General features: G+C 37.5%; 1 protein-coding gene across 1 annotated transcript in view; it reads left to right on the top strand.

The window, feature by feature from the left end:
* The window catches only part of LOC149833345 (actin-related protein 2/3 complex subunit 4-like), a 32,985-nt gene extending 21,645 nt beyond the window's left edge, over nt 1-11,340 (top strand). Inside the window, exons 6-8 of the mRNA XM_090015060.1 lie at nt 7,360-7,464; nt 10,477-10,566; nt 10,996-11,340. Coding sequence (XP_089871186.1) covers nt 7,360-7,464; nt 10,477-10,566; nt 10,996-11,085 — 285 coding nt within the window. The 3' untranslated portion in view covers nt 11,086-11,340. The remainder of the gene's footprint in view (nt 1-7,359; nt 7,465-10,476; nt 10,567-10,995) is intronic.
* The last annotated feature ends 1,306 nt before the right edge of the window (nt 11,341-12,646 follow it).

Raw genomic sequence — 12,646 nt, 5'->3', positions numbered from 1 at the left:
GTACCTCAACTCCCATAAATCTTTTATCTTGAAAGCTTTCATCAAAAATCGCTTCACGTCTTGCACATGATTATCTGAACTCCCAGTGATCACAATGTCATCAACATATATAAGAAGTGTAACGATGTTTGTCTTCTGGTAAATAAAGAACGAGTGGTTCAGAGAGCATCTTCTAAAACCATAGACTTGAATTTGCATGGAGAAACTTTCAAACCAAGAACGAGATGTCTGTTTCAACCCATACAGAGATTTTCTTAGCTTGCACACCCAGGTAGTATCCTTCTCGACATACCCAGGAGGTTGCTCCATATATACTTCCTCCTTTAAATTTTCATGCAAGAATGCATTTTTAACATCCATCTGGCTAAGCTTTCATCCTCGGTCGACTGCTAAGGATATGATGACACGAATTATGCCCATTTTGACTACCAGACTAAAAGTTTCATTGTAATCTTCACCATATTGTTGTGAATCCCCGAGCAACAAGCCGCGCCTTATATCTGTCAATACTTCCTTCGGGCTTATATTTTATTTTATAAACCCATTTTGAGCCAACTACATTCTTTCCTTCTGGTCGAGGTACTATTTCCCAAGTCTGGCACTCATGAAGAGCTTCCATTTCTTCATTCATAGCCTTAGTCCAATGACGAGATTGAAGAGCTTGATTAAAACAAGCGGGTTCATTCTGCTTTGTGAGCTGAGACAGAAACAACTGAAAATCAAGAGAAAAGGTCTCATAACTCACCCATTGCTGAATAGGATGCCTGATGCATGATGACATTTGAGCCGGAGCATTAGAGATGATTTTCACATCCTTCGGTGTTGTATTTCTGTCCCTTCTAGTGTATATTTGTCCAGAGAAGCGTTCAACTGAAGGTGGCTCAACATACATCTATGAGTTATCCAACTCCCTACTCAAGTCGAAGGAAGGACAAGTCGCCTGACATGTCTCTCCTATATTGGCAAAAAGATCTGCGCTCATCCATGGATCATCTACTTCTTGAGATGGCAACTCTTCGGAGTCATTGATCTGAAAAATTTTCTCATTAAAAACAACATTCCTAGAGGTCCTAATACGTTTTGTAGTAGGGTCATAGCATCGATAGCCTTTGTATTCATCTGCATACCCAACAAATCTGTACTTAGCGGCCTTGTCCTGAAACTTATTCCGCAAAGATGAATCAATATGCACATAACATACACAACAAAAAACATGCAGGTCATCATAAGACGGATGTTGCCCAAATAAAGTATAATAAGGGGATTTCCGATCTAGAAGTACCATAGAAAGACAATTTATAACATGAATAGATGTGTGAAAAACTTTTGTCCAGAGACTAATGGGCACATTGCTGTCATGTAACATGCTCATCATACTTTCCACAATATGCATGTGTTTTCTCTCCGCAACCCCATTTTGTTGCGGGGTATGAGGGCAAGAAACCTGTCGACTTATTCTTTTATTCAGAAGAAAGGCAATAAACTCGTTCGATGAATACTCACCTCCACCATCACATTGTAAATGCACAATATCACAGGAAAACTTTGTTTGACCATCGAATGAAATTCCTGAAATATTTGGAAAACTTCATGCTTATGTTTTAAGAAATATATCCAAGTATAGCAGGAATAAGAATCAATAAAGATAACATAGTAACGACTGCAGAGAGAGAAGGGATAGGTGCGGGTCCCCAAACATCGAAACAAACAATCTCAAATGGCTTTGAAGCTCTTTTATTAATAATATGAAAAGGAAGAACATGACTTTTGCAGATTTCACAAAATGAACATTTTTTATTCTCTAAAAAGGAACATAAATTAGACTCTGGAAGAAGACCATCAGATACAAGATTTTCAACGAAACCCTGACTACAATGTCCCAAACGACTGTGCCAGATATCTGGCTTATTACAATGAGATGAATTAAAAACTTTCAATGGAGTGAAAGACAAAGACTCTGAAGGCAATGACACTGAAGAATGCTTGGACGACTTCAACTGGAGAACTGGAGCTGAGGGAATCTCCTTGAAGACGTACATGTTTCCTCGTCTCTCCCCCTTAGCGAACGTCTCCTTCGTTCGTAGATCCTTAACATAAACAGAAGATGGAGTAAATTTGACTGAAGAATTCATATCGTCAACAAGTTTAGCTACAAAGACAATGATTTTTTTAATATTAGGAGCAAGGACATTAGACAAGTGAAGTGAGGGCTTTGACATAGGAATATGTGCACTGTTTGTATGACTAATGGAGTGATAAGTTCCATCTCCCGTAACTATACTACCTTTTTCAAGATAAGGCAATAAATGAGATAACTTACTCGCATTACCCGTGACATGTGTGGCAGCACCAGAATCAACATACCATTCTCCTTGTTCATTTTGCTTGATCGTCATCTGTGACAATGCTGATAACAAAAGTTGTTGCACATATGTATATGGTGCTTTCGTGTCCACAATAGTAGCTGACTTATTCTCAATTTTGTTTATTTTTTCTCTGTTCTGCATATTAAACCAACAATAAGCTTTCACATGTCCTTTTTTGTTACATAAGAAACAAGTGAGCACTCACCTCTGATTCTTTGCATTAAAAACACCTGAAATATTAGGTGTAGGCAAGATACCACGTCCTCCTTGCCCAAAACGTCATCGGCCTCTGCCTCCTTGATGCCCTCCATTCCCTCGTCCAAAACCTACAGAAGTGTCCATGGCCAAAACTGAATGAGAACGAGCTTATTTATTTCCTTCTGCCCTTTGTTTCATAATCATCTCATGCTGGAGAAGTTTCGCTTGAAGGTCGTCAAAGTTGGGCAAGTGGGGAAGACATGACAAAGCTGTGATAAACATGTCAAAATCAGGGCCCAATCCATTAAGAAGTTGTTGTACTTTATCTTTATCTGAAATAACACTTCCAATAACAGCTAATTGACTATGTATTCCATAACTGTCATGGAGCCTTTCTTTAAACTTTGAAACTCATTTTTTAAGTACATAACTCGAGCTTCTGATATCTGAGAGTATGTCTGAGACAACTTACGCCATAGATCTGCCACAGTGTAATCATCTGAAAGAGTAGCCAACACTTCTTGAGAGAGTGTTGACGTAATATAAGCAACCAAAGACTGATCCCACTTTCTCCAAGCTGTATACTATGGATTCTTAACAGATTTAGTAATTGTGTCACCCTTCTCATCTTTGGTTTCCTTTCAAATAAGTCGTGGTGGTACAAGAACAAAACCATCCAGATGTTCATTGAGATCATGACTCTGTATAAACGGAAGTATTTATCTCTTCCATATCAAGAAATTAGAATGAGTAAGTTTTTCTGTACCGAGCTGATTCAAGAAATTTGCTGAGGGACCGAAAGACGAGGAGGAATCCATATCAATGAAACAACGAATAAGCAAACAAGACGGATGAAAAGAAACAAACTGATTTGAGATCACTTAATCAATCAGCAGAGCTTCAATAAAACATGTACTTGTGCAACCAATACCTTGAAAGGAAATTCCCCCCCCCCCCCCACACCTTTTTTTTTTTTTGAGTTTCAGAATTGAGAATGTAAACTGTTACAATCTGCCTATAGACATTGCACAGAAAACACTAATTTTACTGCTGATTGAAAAAGAGGAAGGACACCAATACAAGTTTGTGAAAATCTGATATAATGGTGAATGCTAGACTACAACAGCAATATAAAAAAACTGATATGAACGTCCAGTGATACAAAAAAAACTTCAGCAATATGGGAAGCAAAAGATTCACAACTTAGATTGAGATGGAGATTTCGGCCAGAATTTATTTGACTTAGAAAAAGAATCGGATAGTATGAAGCTAACAAATTCAGAATGGAGGTAAAAATTTATTGCAGAAAGAAAAAGAATCAAAGAGGAAGAAGAGGGCGTAGTGAGTTTTGTTTTTTGGTAAGTGCAATCAAAGAAATCAAAAGAGGAGGTAGATGCTGCAGTCGTTGATGGATGACGTTGATGCAGTCGTTGATGGTGAAGAATCATTGATGGTGAAGAAGAAGAGGCAAATAATGTTGATAATGAAGAATGCTATGAAGAAGAAGAATAAACAAGTATTCACGGCAGAGATTTAAGAAAAGGAAATCAAAGAGGATAGAATAACAGGAAACAAAGATGAATAAAACTTGCTTCAGATCTCGTTGAACATGCTTCTGGTAGGGTTCCACAACTGTAGCTTTGATACCATATGAGATATCGTGAGGGGGCTGTTCAGCCTGCACAGGAAACAGAGAAAAGGGAGAGAGGGAGATGCAGAATGGCTGGGGCGTCAAAACTAAACTGCACCACTGAGCCCTAATCTCTTTACATTAAAACTCTTTTACAATGGGGACTAAAATATCACACCATAACAATCATATTACATAAATGCCATTAATGAAAAAGATGTCAGCTGCATAGTTAAAGGATTGACGTGTGTATGGATCTGGATCCAGATCCAGATCCATGCGCATGCTCTATTTTAACACTTACATCTATGAATCCAATAGACTGTCCTGTGCTTTGATACCATATTAGTTTTTTAGGTATTGTTATCCAATATGATTCCCAAAGCAATCACAAGAAAGGAAGAGAAGAGGAGAAGATGTTAGGGGTTGTATTGAACCACGATTTTCCAATATGGAAATCGTGTACTGTATTCTTTTTTATATATATGCTGCAGTTACAAATTATATCACCGTTACAGTTTTGCCCTTGAATGTTACACATATCTATACACACGAATGGGTGAAATCGAAAAGAATAGTACACATAGAATACGTGTAACAGTCCGGATCTGAATTTAAATCCCGACCCAGAACCAATGTTACATCTCATTATCCAGCACATAATTCATGTCAATTATGTAGGTCAGCAACTTTGTGGTCACGTTCTCAGATGTCTGAGCGCCACTTATGATGCTTGAAGAAAGTCTTATGGGGGACATCCCAAAGCATGAACTTCCAGATTGAATGCCCATGGTCTTCTTTTTCACAGTAAAAATTCAGCAGTGCGGGAATGATCCATTGAAGCCTTATATAACTCTAGCGTTGAATGTTGATGTTATTTGTTTTCAGGTAGTAATTTGCTTGAATCAATTTTGAGATCTGCAATAAAATGGAGGAAGATGAACCAGTCAATGCTATGATTGAAAATTGGCATTGAGGTGTGGAATGATGAGAGCCAAGTCTGTACAACGGTCTTATTGTGTTGACAGGAAAAGGTAAAAAAGATATATTATTCATGTGAATAATAATTTTGAAGCAAAATTAATGTCATAATAAGTGATGAATGTTAAATGAATGCCTGTGCTAAGAATGTGCTAAGAATTGAACCTCAACTGAATGTGATATGTGGAATTCGACTAAAATCTCGTACTTCATGTGTAAAGAAGAATTGATTCACATTTTTAGACTTTGAGCTTTTCATAGCTTGGGTTGTGAGGATTTCTGAGGCCATGTTTGGGAAGAAAAGGTTATATTTTGGGCCTATGAACATTGAGATTTTTGTGGTTCATATTTGGAGGAGTTTTGTTTTTACCTTTTGGAAAGCAAAGAAATTGATAATTGTAGAAAAGTGCAAGATTTGGTCATATAGGGTTTAGGTTTCATATACAATTGCTAGATTTACAATTCAAAGTTTAAAATTGTCCAAGGTTTGTTTCGGAAGGGAAAAAACCCAAAAGGAAGCAACAGTTAGAGGTTCAGACATAAGTATTAGGATTTGTGTTTGAGAAAGGACATGAGAGGAGAAAAAAAATACATCTCAGATTTAAAGGAAGAATCAAGATGTTTAATAAATATCATGGGGTCCGACGTGATCATGAGGCTCTGTCTGCTGGTTGTAATCTGTTGTGAGACACCTAGCAGATATTTGATGTTTGAGGGAGTGCAAAACCTGTGATGGTTGCAAACTCATGATTTATGATGTATAATAAAGACAATAATGAAGTTTGGCGTCATTTGGTGGGGTGCTTTAAGATTGATGGGCAGGCCCAGTAGAATCATAACAGATTTAGGCATATTCATTGTTCAATTCCAGAGGAACAATTTTACATTGGAGTGGCACAGGTTCTCAAAATAGGTGCACGTTTATCATGAATAGTTTCAGGGTGAAGATTTGTGACGGGAAACCACTGGCAATATTCCTTGTATCTTAAGGTAATAACAATCCAATCTGGTGCTTTGTTTTGCAGTGAAATAGTATAACTGAAAGCCTATTATCCCCCAGTACTGGATAAGGTTTCCTCATCTCTACCACTAGGCAAATTCTTGCAGTTGAGAAGAGCAGCATGGGACCTGATACACCAGGTCTACCCCATTGGCTATATGCAGTTGGGGTTGGTAAAGGAGCCAAATGAACAGGGTTTGGGATGTTTATCTTTAGAGCCTGCTTGAGCTTGGTTCATCTGGCTTGGCTCGATAAGGGGAACCAAGCTTGAGCTTCTGATGAGGCCAAGCTAGATGAGCTGAGCTCGAATTAGGTTATTTATACAACAACAACAACAACAACGCCTTCATCCCAAAACAATTGGGGTCGGCGATATGAATCAAAAAAGAAAATCATTCTGGTTATTTATAATAAAAAAAATATTTTTTAGGATAAACCGTGTGCATCAAACTTGGGACCTGTTGATTACAAGTACACTGCCTTGCCAATTGATCTAGCCTGTTATTTTTTACATAATTAATATGCACTTACCTTGACAAACCTATATGAGCTGAGCTGAGCCAAGCTGGATAGCCTTTGGTCAGTAAGTTTTCAACAAATTTTTTTTTTTGAAAAATAACAATTTGTGGATGATGTCAACATATGCATCAGTGACAATGAAAACAAATGATTACTTCTGAAGCAAAAAACTTGGTGGCAATGAAAGAATATGAGCTTCACAATTGGATAATTCTCAAACCCTCTGAAATAATTCTCTAACATATAAGATTGGGAGAACATGACATTATAATTAAGTAGAATGCAAAGATTCCCCTACTTGAGTGCATTAAAATAGGTGAAAACTGAAAGCAGACCAATCTGCACTTGATGGATGCAAATATTTTGGAACTATAAGCTTGAAAAGAAATGTAAGAAATGCAATTTGAAATATATTGGCATGCAATGTGCCTTACTACTTTGAAATTTGGGAAAGTGCAAGAGAAATTATGGAAACAGATTAAAAAAAGATCGAATTTGTTTTGGTAGATGAAGTAATTGCTTCAGTTTTTTGGGAACTCAAACCAAGTGTAAGTATTTTGACGAGATGATTTGATAATACAGTGTCATTGTTTATCACTTTGGTGCTTTCTCATGTGTAAAGCTCCTCTTATACATGCATGAATCTACTTGTTTTTTTTTTGCAGGTAAAGCAGGCAGATGAGCTTGAAAATATACTAACAAAAAAATTTCTTAGATTTTTGTCCATGAGAGCGGAGGCATTCCATATCTTGAGGAGGAAGCCCGTACAGGTGTGCTATTGGATGCTTTCCTTTCCTTTTCTCCTGGTATTGTTACTATGATCAGCCTGCTTGGCATTAGGAGACTCCATTGTCAGAAATTAATCATGACAAATAGTACCATTTGCATGATTAAATATCCTGCTTTTGTGTTATGGTGCTGTCTGATGATGTAAAAAAAGGGTAGGAATGCTTCTTTTGCAGACTGATACTTGCTTAAAGGGATCCAGTACTATTTTAGTGTTTTGATTAGATCCTCTCTGGAGCACGCATTTGCATGAGGAATGAGCTTCACCTTTTCATCGTCAAATGAGCCTACTTCCTCTCATCTGAGGCATCTACTTCATTACATGACTACTATTGAAGGGGCCTTCTCTTTTATTCTCAAAAGTACTTGGTCATGAGCAGTCAACATTCTTTCTCAAACTTTCCCATCAAATTACTTGCCATATCTATATGGATTTAGATATTACGTAGTCATGAACCATCAGCGTTCTTTCTCAAGCTCTCCCATCAAATTACACTTTTCCATATCTATATGGATTTAGATATTTATCTATCAAAATTGAGAAAAGCTCCCACTTGTATAAGAAAATCTCTGAACCCTTGCTGCACAGCACTCCTTTTTCTTTTCCCTCATTTATGGTTTATTTATTTACTTCTTGATTTTTCCTTTTTGCTTCCTAGTTAGCCTATGCAGGTTTCTTAGTACTATACATGTTCTGATACTTTTTTGCTTGATTTGGCATATACAGATACATGTTCATGCATGCATGTATACATAGCTTATAATATGTGTACACTAGGTGCCCCACATCTTTGACCTAATATGCATCTGATATGATTATGGAAGGACAAATGGGGCGTCCAGGAGACATATTTGTTAGGTTTTGTTCATGCACTTTTGAAAAGGGTGTAGTATTAGTGGGCATACTGCCTGAATCTGGTGGCATTTTTAGCGCCTTATTGTAGAGCTTCTCTCAGGGCTGTGAAAAATCAGCAGTTTTTTTGCTCCCTTATATAAAGTAGAGGGGTTGCTTGGAAAAATTCAAGGAAGGATCAGATCAGTTCAGTTTCCCATTTCGTATGCTGTAATTTCCCCCACAAAATAGCCACGTTGAGGAGAGGGAAATCCTTTAAGTAGAGAGAGGATGGGGGGAAAGCTTGATCAATTTGCTCAGTTTTTGCAAAATGAACATGCCTTTTTTGTCCTGGCAGATGATGGCTGAGCATACTTGTCTCTGTCCTCTCCCTATAAGGCTTCTGAATGAATATTAGGAGAAGAGATTAAAACATGGAGATCTCTATGGTGTTAATTTTTTGTTCTAATTTTTATGATTAGTCTTTTCTTAACTTTCTTCAGTAGGACCAAAGGAAATTGTGTGAACTTTAATTGCTATTTTTTTCTCGGTAATCCTTTTATTTTTTTTTTGAACACCTAATTCTCCTACAATTTTCACTGAAGGAAGTGAGAAAAGACCAATTGTTAAAATGAAAATAATTAGATTCTTGCTATTGTTAACATCTTACACCATTAAGTCCAGGCTCCCAACACCTTTTTTTTTTTGGATGTGAAAATTACTAATCATCCTTTCAGGTGATTTTTGTTGTGTGTTGACCAAATGGAAAGGTTTTGAGTTTCATCCTTGACAGTGGAAACTACCGATATGATGGTGGATAAAATCGACAGTTCATTATATATAAAACTGCAGCTTCCCTATATGTGAGGGTCAGCCACTTCCAGCTATTGTGTCACCCTCGACATATCATCCAACAATTTGTCGCCATTGCTGCAGTAGTAGAAAAGAAACTTACGATGTTGATTAAAATAAAGGAACACAAAAGCACACTCTTGCTTTCACAAAAGCTTACCACCTGATTAGTGTTTAGACTCCTTGCTAGTATTGCTCCTTTTCTGATGCTTGGGTCCCACATGAATGTTACAGTTAGTGGATTGTTTTAACTCAATCTTCCTAGTGAATATAATGGATCATGCTGTGTGGGCCGTGGCTGACAAAATATAGCTCTTAGGAAGGGAACACATGAAAATGTTTCTTCTTGGGCTTCTGATGCTTAGGTCCCACCTGACTGTGACAGTTTTATTAGTTAGATGTAGGTTCTGTGGATTGTTTAACTCAATCTTCCTAGTGAATTTAATGGATCATGCTGTATGGCTGACAAATATAGCTCTTATGAATGGAACTCATGAAAATGTTTCTTCTTGGATGGCATGCTTATTCTCCATTTTTTTGGACTTTTACCATGGTATTTTCTTCTGATGAAGATGACCAGAATTTCTGTTAAAACATTTTCTGTTAAAAGTTGGAGTCACTGTGAACTGCCTCCTAATAATAGGTCATCCTTTTCACTTGTCCTCCATCATGTTGGAAGTACCAAAATGAAGCAAACATGTAAATTTGCTTTCCGTACCAACAAATAGAGATTGCTTTAAATTATTTCTACTGGCGTTCTGAACAAGTTAATCAACCTTATCTGTATATTGCCCAAATACTTGAATGAATTATGTTCTAGGACTTCTTCAATCCTTATGATGACTTAATGGGAAACCTGAGAAATCTACAGTTTTACCGGAAATATTTTGCAGAAGTAGAGGACGACACAGCAAGTCAATATGGGACTGTAACATGCACGATTCCCAATGAGGGGTTCGTGCCCTTTTTCTCTTCATTATATATTAGAAACTGAACATTTTACATGATGATAATACCCCTATTTAATATACAAACAGAACTGTTACACGGGTATATAACGTAAACTGATAAAATACAAACATGGATCGGGTATGGACCCCATCACTTTCCAATAAAACCATATATTTGTACTCGCTTGTTTTTCTTGTGATATTATTGTATTCTTACTTTTTGCATCTTATGAATAAACTTTTATGCAGGTAAGATACATTCTAGCTGTGTGCTTGAAACCTTGAGTGTTTTCGAAATGCACAGTAATGTCTAACCGAAAAATGTGTGATTCCTTACTAGGCTTATGGCATTTGTATTGCAGGGTTATGACATTAGCTTTCTCATCACGAACTTTCACTGTGAGGAAATGCACAAGCATAAGCTCATTGATTTTATCATTCAGTTCATGGAGGTAAGTGATGTTATGAAACAACTGTCTTCAAACATCTATACACCTGCTGCACTATTTGATCACATGGTTTTGCTTGTCCAAAATTTGCGATAAGATTTTGCTTTCATCACTACGACGAGTTTATCCATCACTTGTGGAAGTCACTATTTCTATTTTTTCTCATTACCTGCCAATTTATATTCTTCTTTTATTTTTGGGAATTTGAATGTCTCAACAAGGTTTTTTCTTTTCAATGCCTTACAGAATGATGAAAGAAATTTCATTTTGTATGAGTTTGGTCTGTGATTAGTTTCTAGGCGTGCTTTGATTAACCAGAAGTTTATAGGTGATGGCTCTCCAAGTTGACGCACACATGTATCCCTGTACTCCTCACTGGTAATAACAAGACCGTTGTCTGACATTTTTTCTTTTCTGTTTCTTTTTTTACAGGACATTGGCAAGGAGATAAGTGAACTGAAACTCTCAGTTAACACCCGAGGACGGCTTGTAGCAACAGAATTTCTGAAACAGTTCATCTAGTGGTCTCCCATCAGCATCACTCAGTTTGTGAATTTCTTAAGCTCTTTTTGAATTTGTAGCTGGATTGGTAGAGTCGCACCATCTTGGGTTTTCAGGGTTGAGTACCACAAGGTGCTGTACCACATACTGAAAAAAGAAAAAAGATGGAAACTCCCCAGTTTTAGGAGAAAAGGGGAAAAAGAAACATTCAAATCTTTTAGACTTTGCTAAAATAAAAATGCTGAATTGAAGAATTTGTGCATGCCTAGTCTTTTTCTATTTCATCTCTTGATTTCATCATGCATGAGGGTTCTTTGTAGGTGGGCAATCACTTAAGACTTTGGCAACCATAAACTGAGAGAACTTTTGTTTGCATCGTCCCATGTTATTAGAGAGAGAGAGAGAGAGAGAGAGAGAGAGAGAGATTGTTTCAACGGACTCCACGGAGAGGCCATTCCATGGGAGAGGGTACGCCGATTGGATCTTATCATGCATACCCTTTCCCACAGGAAGGGAGGCTGACCACCACAACACAGGTTGACGACTTTCTCTTGGAATGTGCTTGTTTCACTTCCTGCGAGAAAGTGGTGATTTTTTCTGCAGAAAACTCTGCCTTTCCCAAGAAACAAACGGGCCTCAAGAGCTAGTTCGTAAAACCCTCGAGGTCCCAATCCGCTCCTTGTTGGGGGAGCACACCCAACTTGGACCTTTCAACAAGGGATGCCCCCCATGGTTTCTACCTTGATGTGTGCAAGTTTCTACCTTGTTGGAGGGCACACCCAACTTGGAATGTGCTTGTGTGCAAGTTTTTTTGGCAATTAAAAAATCAATGGTTGACGAAACACATTTTTTTATTTAAAAATCATATTCTTTTGCTAAAAAAATACGATCCAAGAGTCGTTTCATATTAAATCAACCATATTGAATCCATCTATACGCTCAGATTTTGATCAAATGAGATTTAAGAAGGTACGAAGAGGGGTGGATAACATAGGGGATGAGTGGAACCAAACTTGTATTATTGAATTATTCATGCAACTCTATAGAAATGATATCCTTGAATGTTTTTTTATGGGTTTTCATAGAAAATGTGCATTTTCTCTGAGGAAAAACACCCTTGCTGTTTCTAAGATGCCCTCACAGTTGCACAATCCCATGAAGATAGGTTTTTATACAACTGGTCCTGTACCCGAGTCATCAGGGTATATCCCAACCCGCCCAAATAACAAATTGTTGGGTTTAAGTTCAGGTTTTGCTAGGTCATAAAAAAGAAATCCCAAATCTCGATCTCTATAATTTCAGAAGTTTACTTTTACTAAAAAATACATATAAACACTCGGGTTGGGTTAGATATCCAACAAAAAAAAAACAGGGTGGAGTTGGGTACCCAGCAAAGATCATAACCCAAACCGGGCTCGTATATTCCTCGGGTAGGCACTTTTTATACCAATATCCAGAAATTCAAGCTCGGACCAAGTCCGGTAGGGGCTACAAACCTGACCCATTGACAGCTCTATCTATAACTAAGATTCAGGAACTTGTTGACATACTCAGACCCATCAAACTATCAGGCCACCTAACG

The sequence above is a fragment of the Nuphar pumila genome, chromosome 7 (genome assembly GCF_984573655.1).
Source record: "Nuphar pumila chromosome 7, dmNupPumi1.hap1.1, whole genome shotgun sequence".
NCBI lineage: Eukaryota > Viridiplantae > Streptophyta > Magnoliopsida > Nymphaeales > Nymphaeaceae > Nuphar > Nuphar pumila.
This window is presented reverse-complemented; position numbering and strand designations above follow the sequence as displayed.